General features: G+C 35.6%; 1 protein-coding gene across 1 annotated transcript; it reads right to left on the bottom strand.

The window, feature by feature from the left end:
• Positions 1 to 824: 824 nt before the first annotated feature.
• Positions 825 to 8,044, bottom strand: LOC132032869 (ankyrin repeat-containing protein At2g01680). Its single transcript, XM_059422641.1, has 3 exons — positions 7,620 to 8,044; positions 4,039 to 4,448; positions 825 to 2,338 (listed from the first exon to the last, which is right to left on the bottom strand). Exons 1-3 carry the CDS (start codon positions 7,906 to 7,908, stop codon positions 1,466 to 1,468), a joined length of 1,572 nt encoding a protein of 523 aa, XP_059278624.1. The 5' UTR covers positions 7,909 to 8,044; the 3' UTR covers positions 825 to 1,465.
• Between the last annotated feature and the right edge of the window lie 689 nt (positions 8,045 to 8,733).

Genomic DNA, 8,733 nt, shown 5'->3' with positions numbered 1-8,733 from the left:
CTTAGAAGCAACATATTTTCGAAAAATTTGCACAGGCAAACTATTTGCACAATGCAATTTAAGGCACAGCCACCTTTTTAAGAACTTTGCATCCATAGTCAGTTAAAGATTTTCAACACTAAAATCACCACTATTGCAAGCTTAAAGAAGTGGATCTTGAATTATAAATATAAAAATTGATTTTAAGTCAGGTGTTTTTGGAAAAGATTGAGAACATTAGCAGGGATGAAGATTGACAGTTCCTACTTCAGAAGAACTATTTTCAGTTTCGAACATAGAAGTCTAAAACTATAGACATACGTGTTAGACTTCAGACATTCTTGTTGGAAGTTTGGCAAAAAAGTCGGAAGTTTGCTACCAAACTTCAGATGCAAATTTTTGCAACTTCGATCTCATATGCCTGAAATTGGTTTCGAAGCGGCTAAACTTTCAAATTTTAATACACTGCCGTTATGGCTTTAATGGTGATCCCAAAACTGGCTATCTGTTCACCTGCCCCATTGAAGTGTCAAATGGATCATGCCTCAATCAAAGCTTCAGTAAAACAATACTCCCTCTCTCCTTATTTATGTGGCACTTTTCGTTTTTCGAAATTCAAACTATGTAAACTTTGATCAACATTATATGATATATTCATTCATCATATTGACATGAGAAAAGTTGCAACTTATAGTATTTTTCGTATAGCTTTTGAATATCTAAAGTTTGATTTTAAAATATTATGTTAATTTAATCCAATTTAACTTAAAAGATTAGTCAAATTAACTATCGGGAAGCGAAAAGTGCCACATAAATCAGGACGAAGGGAGTAGTTAACAGTGCTGTTGGAAAACAAAATCATATCATTAATCTATAGTTCCATCGAACAACTTACAAGCTTTTTATTGGTACTTCAAAGAGTCCTACACTAGTATGTACAAACCTCAAATCATGATTATACATCGAGGGGATACACGTCACAAAAGTGTTTATTAAGAAAAACCCAACTAATATAAATGGACATCTTGAAGCAAAGCGAAACCTATACAACTAACTATCCGAGCACCAGATTTTACTTTTCCAATTCATCACACCTCGCAGTAGGAGCAAAAAAGAGAAATTTTCTTGCATGATGTTGAAAATGAGTACCTGATGCCTGTTTATCTCGACTCAGTATCACGTTCGCCTTCTCGATGACATGCATAGGGGTCAACAGAGAATGGATATACAGTACTCAAACCTCTATATAACAACATCGTTTGTTCCGATACTTTTTTGGTGCTATAGCGACATGTTATAGAGTACATATAATATAATATAAGATGCAAGATCAGTTCCACAGAAAATATGCTTGTTGTAGTGAAATGTTTAAAGAGGATGCCTGTTATAGAGAGGTCTGACTGTACATTCATTCCCATGATACGTGGAAAGCCATGATTTATATGTAGTAAAACTCCTTCAGATCGAACATTGCATAATGTCAGTCTCACAGAGCATAAATTTTCTCATCGGAGTTGTAGTCATCCATATCAGAAATATTTGCAGAGAAAGACCACGAGAAAGATTTGCTCCCACTCGCTCTTTTAATACGCCTTTGAGAATCGCTACCACATATTCCAAAATGCTGTCGGAAAACAAAGTAGCACAAGCCAACCAGAGTTCCAATAAGAATTGGTGCACCGAGCACAGTAATAGTAATCGCCATCCACGAGCTTTTCCTCCCTACAATAACAAAACCGACAGCTAAGAACGCTCCACACGTACTAACACAAGCTGCCCACATCATCTTATTCACAACCGAGACAATTTGTTTCTGAGCTCTCGTATCCCATGCAACCAGAGTAATCTGAACAACAACAACAGCGAGAGATATGAATAGAGAAGTAGCATTCAGGAGGCAGAATACCCGAAACGCAACGGTATCCGCGATTCGGGCCTTTCCTGCTTCAGGCCCCTTGTCGATGTATTGGCCCGGCAAGCTGAATATAGCTAGAAAAGCAATAGAGGCGACCAAAACAGCGACCACGGTAACAGAGTTAATGGTATTCTGAACAGCTTCTCTATGAATTTTCCTAAGCTCTTTGGCAATACCAGAAACACGCCTTCGGGTTTTTTCGTTTTGTATAAGCTGGGATTGGACCTCATGTTTAATGTCGCTTACGGTCCGCTTAAGTTCGGATGCTGCATCGAATTGACCTACGAATCGGGCGTGTTTTGCACCAGCCTCAGTCAGAACTTCCTTAATTAGCAAAGCTGAGTCACCATATTGCAATTTGTCTGCTAAGTCCATTGCAGTTTCCTTTTGATTATTAATTGCGTTGACATCAAGGGACGTGTAAGTAAGCAGAAGGCTCACAATCTGAAACAAAGGCACATCATGAGGATACGAAAAATAAAAACCAACAAAGGTAGGAAAGTTTAACTCCTCAAATAACACAATAAAAGTAGTGCAGGATGAACAAGAGGAAAAAAACAAGACAAACAAATGCAGGCTCAAGGAACGTGTAAGTGAGCAGAAGGCTCACAATCTGAAACAAAGGCACATCATGAGGATACGAAAAATAAAAACCAACAAAGGTAGGAAAGTTTAACTCCTCAGATAACACAATAAACGTAGTGCAGGATGAACAAGAGGAAAAAAACAAGACAAACAAATGCAGGCTCAGCCGCCTATTCTAATGCCCTTCCTTCAGTATAACTTTATTAAAATTCAAACGCATAATATTTGATGATTTACTTAGCCTCAATACCAGCAATTAAGAATCCGGTTCACCATACACTACTGCAAGGATGAATGAAACATCAAGCTAGATATCTTGGTATGCAAAAAAGTGTAATCAAGTATTGTCTAATTTGCACACTTAAATACATAGTAATTGTTTGAGCATATTTTGTTACAAATTCAACTAGGTTGAATTAAAGTTAGTAGACTGATAGTAAAAATGGCGCCCTTCCTTTCTTCTTGGTGGAGTTTCTTTAGACTACTAAAAAGTGTAATCAACTACTAAAAAGTGTAATCAAGTATTGTCTAATTCACTGGGTATGTTGTTGTTGCACACTTTACCCTCTATTATTTGTTCACCAAATGATGTCACATATCTTAGAGTGTTAGACTAGACCAATTCAGATGTTTCAACATTATACATCCTGATCAATGATGTGTGTAGTGAAATAATAAATTGGTCGCTGAACAAAAAAATCCACATTTTTCTTTGAGTATACCTTTTCCTTTCTGCTCCATCATGAAAAATTTGCAACTTACCCTACACAAATCACTAGGATGTTTTGAGTTTCTTTGTAACTTCATGATACACTTGGATGATGAAACAATATTACAAAATTCTTATCATGAGTTTCTATTCGTTCTCGTCCTGTTAGCATTCAGTTTCACTACTGCAAAAAACTTCAGCTTCCTATCAAATGGTCCCAAAAGAGACCAAAAAACTCTGGGAAGCCGTAGGCCCGTAACAACTGTCTTCTGATTGTGTTCCAAAACGATGTTACCTAGATTCAGCTATGGATGCATATTGGATATGGGTGATTATGGAGGCTTCAATGTGCTGATCTCTCAACATGGTTGGAGGGTTTTATTCATAAAGGTTAGGAGTGGTCATTGCAGAAGTTCAGTGAAGTCATCCATTAGAGAAGTCGAGGCACTCAAACAACTTTTGTTTCTAGCCTTAGCAAGCACCTTTTAAGTTTATAGTCAAACATTGCAACATACAATAGTTTTCTATTAGGTTTGAACACTAGAACACTTTATATACTTGATGTGGCAGCAAAAACATGATAAGCAAATATAGTTACTTGGAAGCCCAAATCACATAACTTGAATGCTAAACCTTTATAGGAACGAATAAAATGCATCGTCAGGAACTTGGAACGCTAAAAAAATATAATCCTCAACTTCATGATCTAGAAACGAGAGCAGATCTTTGATGTATTCAGAATAGCAAGAGTCATGCTATAACTTACAACAAAAACAACAACAAACCCAGTGTGATCCCACAAGTGGGGTCTGGGGAGTCATGCTATTACCTTAAGGAAAAAAAAAAATACCTGGAAACGACATTTCCGTGTGGCTATATGTAAAGCTGTGTTGCCCTTCTTGTCACGCTCATTCAATATTGAGTTGTCAGTATCCAACATTTCTTCCACCACAGAGGTATCCTGACCCTTAACAGCCATATGAAGTGCAGTTTGACCCTTTTTATCTTTGATGGATATTATATCTGGATCTCGCTGTATAAGTGCTTTTACAATATGCAGAAGGCCATACCTAGCAGTTGTGTGTAGTGCAGTTTTTCCATTCTTCCTAACAATCCGTATGGAGCTCACATCCGCATCTAAAATGGCATTCACCACATCTAAATGTCCCTTAACAGCAGCTGAATAAAGAGGGCTTGTATTTCTTGAGTCACATACTTTACAAAGTCCAGGCCACATGGCCAAAAGTTCCTGCACAATACCTGTAAATGACAATATATGTGTTATTTTGTCGGACATACTAAATAGAATTTACTATGGAGAGCATGTCAGGTACTTCTTGCTCGCGCTCAGTAAATTTCTCCAAGTAAGAATCAATAATATAAAAAGAAGTCCTATTATCGATTACTGCAATAAAGTCGACTTAATTTGTTTGAGACTGAGGATTATTTGATCGATTTGAACAGTAATTGAAACATGAAAATCACCACTATCTTTTTAAAGCACAAAAAGTATCACAACCACCTGGATCTGATACTTCGATTATCTATGATCTCAGAAGATCAAAATAGGTCAAGCTTATCAGTAGCCCAATGAAACAAAATTGAAAATATGAAATTGAAGTAGCTGATTACAAACTACATGAAGTTCTACTAACTAAAAACATACTCTTTTTCCTTTTTGGGATGACTACTCTACAAATGAACTAAATGATTATTTTCGGGATAACTATTCTCCTAATAGAATAAATGGTTTCGAGTCAAATCATTTAAAATATACTGATATCTTATTAAGAGAAAGATCAATTCCAAAGTGTATTATACAAACTGGCATTAGGAACTAAACTTACAATTCATGGTTTTGCTTCAAGATTTCTGTTAAACTGACCTTATCATACCCATTACACTATTTGAGCATCGTTGGTCAACAAAGCAAGAATCGTGATTACATAGGCCAAGCCAGGATTTAAAGTTTATGAGTTCGGGATTCTAGTCCTTCAAAGTTACTAGGTTCTAAATTTATATTTCGTACATATTCAAAAAAATTCAATAGAAATACAAGGTTTGGACCAAAGCTACTGAATTCGGCCGAACAAATAACCAAAGAGCTAGCTTTGCCCCTAGTGATTAAACCCCCTACCCCCCACCCCACCCCTCCACCCAGGGCCAGAGCTAAACTACAACTTACATATTTGGCCGAGCGCAATAGCTTTGGTCCAAACTCTATATTTATCTAAAGAAATTCATCCAATACGTACAAATTATTAATTTAGAACTTAGTAACTTAAAAGGACGAAAATATTAAACCCATAACCATCAAATTATGCCTCCGTCTTTGCCTCAGCCCACCCCTCCACCCAAGGGCAGAGCTAGACAAATAGCTTACGGGTTTGCCAAACGCAGTAGCTTCGATCAAAACTCTGTATTTGTCTTAAGAAATTCATTCCATATGTACAAATTATTAATTCAGTACACAGTAACTTAAAAGGACTAAAACATTAAACCCATAAACTTTAAATTCTGGCTCCGCCTCTGCCTCAACCCACCCCTCCACCCAGGGGCAAAGCTAAACTAATAGCTTATGAGTTTGGCCAAACTCACTAGTTTTAGTCCAAACTCTGTATTTGTCTTAAGAAATTCATTCAATATGTACAAATTATTAATTTAGAACCTAGCAAAGACCCACAATCTTTAACCCGTAAGCTTCAAATCCTGTCTCCACCTCCACTCCAAAAAAAAAGATAAACAAACAGATCAGAGAATGCTTTTACATCTAAGCACCCAAACAGAGAAACTAATCAAGAACACAATTCATTAGCAGGTAACTTTTGAACAATAAGCAATAACCCAGTAGATAAAAGACAGAAATACTACATACCCAAGTGGCCACATTTTGCAGCAACATGAAAGGCATCAAAATCAGCTTTAGACCTAAGGGCGGAGCTAGACTATAGCTTACAGGTTTGACCAAAACCAATAGCTTTGAAAAAAAAGGGTCAAAAAACTCAATATTTGTCTTAAACACAATTCATTCCCCCATACACACAGAGAGAGAGAGAGAGAGAGAGAGAGAGAGAGAGAGAGAGAGAGAGAGAGAGAGAGAGAGAGAGAGAGAGACAGAGAAAACTAATCAAGAACATAATTCATTAACAGGTTCCTATTGAACAATAAAAAAACAATATCAAAAAAAAAATAAAAAAAGGCAATACTTGCGGCCCCTAAACACACAATTCTACACCCCCCCACAGAGAGAGAGAGAGAGAGAGACAGAGAAAACTAATCAAGAACATAATTCATTAACAAGTAGCTATTGAACAATAAGTAATAAGACAATATCTATAATTGCAAAAAAAAAAAAAAAGGCTTAATGCATATGCGGCCCCTCGAACTTTTCCTTTTTTCAAAAACTTATCAAATTTGGCACTTTTTATACAAACAAGTCTCATAAACCATCGTGAAATTAATCGTTAACCCATTACCGAACTCTCTCTCTCGCGTCCTTTCTCCCTCAAGTGTGTCTAACCTCAACTTTTTTCAAATCTCTCTCGCGTTTTGTAACCGACGACAATCGACTTACATAGTATTCCATCTTCAATGGTTTTGTTAAAAAAAAAAAATTAAAAATTGCTGATATATTTAAAATAATTAAACCATCTTTTAGCTTTAGAGTTTGTTATTGTTTGTATAAAAAAATAGAGGGACCAAATTTGATAAGTTTTTGAATAGTTAATTAAACCTAAATGTATAGTTAAGTGACATTTTAGACCTACTCCCATAGTTCGTGGACTATTTATGGCCTTTTCTCACCTAAAGAATACCTTACCACATGTCTAAAATATTACTCCACCTTCATTTTCCTAATTTAATTTCTGCTTCTAATAAAGATCAGATTTAGGGGGTTTGATAGACATACTTGCGACGAGTCTTCTAATAAAGATCGAGTTCGATAGACATACTGATTCAAGTTCGGGGTTCAAGAACAACACTTAATCGAGATGCCAAAATGGAAATAAGGGACAAGTTTAGGAGTCGCAGATGCATTAAGCCAGAAAAAAAACATACCCAAGTGACCGAAACCAATAGCTTAGGAATTCATTCAATATGTACAAATTATTAATTTAGATCTCAGTCACTTAAACAGACCAAACCCCTAACCATTAAATTCCTACCCCCCCCCCCCCCCCCCCCACCTTCCAACCCCAACCCCAACAAACCCCCAAAAAAAAGGGTCTAAAACAGATCAAAGAATACTTATACGTCTAATCACACACACAAACTAATCAAGAACACAATTCATTAACAGGTAATTGAACAATAAGTAATAAGTAACACAGTATCTAACAGAGAAAACTAATCAAGAACATAATTCATTAACATGTATCTTTTAAACAATAAGTAATAACACAGTATCTAAAATTGCAAAAAGAAACATACCCAAGTGGCCATTTTTAGCAGCAACATGAAAGGCATCAAAATCAGCTTTAGACCTAATCATAACACTCTCCAAATCACAAAAACCAAGCAAATAACTCACTATCTCCTTATAATTATTTGCAGCAGCAATATACAAAGCAGTTTCACCTCCATCATTTTGTAAAGCTAATAAACAAGAAACATCCAACCCTTCATTTTTTATAATTATTTTAAGTGATTCAAGGTCACCAGATCGAACTGCTGTGAAAAATGATTGATGGGTTATCAACCTTAATGATTTTGAGTCCATTTACACTGTATATCAACTGTATATCACTGTATATACAGAGAATATTTATGGGGTTCTTGAGATGATGAAGAAGAGAAAAGACTTTTTGATAATCTTGAGTTACAAATGAAACTTTGTGTGTCAAACAAAGTCAAGTACGATGTTAGAACAAGTTGAGAATGGAAAAATTAATAAATGTGGGGTATTTTTTAATTGAGAACATGACAAAAATGGTCCATTATGTTTGAGGGCATGTTCAAAATAGCCACTTGAGTGCATTTATAGTATCCACTAAATTTTTACGGAACTCTGTCTGTTAGATTTGACGGAACTATGAGAAAAAGAGATTAGCGGGAACTCACATTTAGGAGTACAATTGTTGTGGTTTCTGCTATTTTTGAATTTTTTTTTTGAGTCTGGTACAATCTTTTGAGTGAAATATCTGCTATTTTTTCATACTCCATCTTTTTAGTGTATAGTGTAGTTTTTGTTTTGCTTGTTTTAGAATTTGTGGGGCTTATTCGGGGTTTATGATTAAATCTCTTTTTTCATTGTTTCCGTCGGATTTAAGGAACATAAATTATTAAAATATTTGACGGAGTCTAAAAATATTTGGTTTACTTAAAGGATCAAAATTATTAAATGCATACTTAAGGAACTATTTGGAACCTACTCTAAAACATAAGGGACCATTTCTATCATTTTCTCTATTTTAAAATTCAACGCTATAATGATTTTAAGGGCCGTGTGGGGACGTCCACACTTCAGAAAATGGTGATAAACTGATAATTGATTCTTGGCTAGGATTATTAAATTATATTTAACTTTATCTACTTTATACTAATC

This window comes from Lycium ferocissimum, chromosome 10 (genome assembly GCF_029784015.1).
Source record: "Lycium ferocissimum isolate CSIRO_LF1 chromosome 10, AGI_CSIRO_Lferr_CH_V1, whole genome shotgun sequence".
NCBI lineage: Eukaryota > Viridiplantae > Streptophyta > Magnoliopsida > Solanales > Solanaceae > Lycium > Lycium ferocissimum.
Note: the sequence above shows the minus strand (reverse complement) of the source record. Positions and strands in the feature narration are given on the sequence as shown.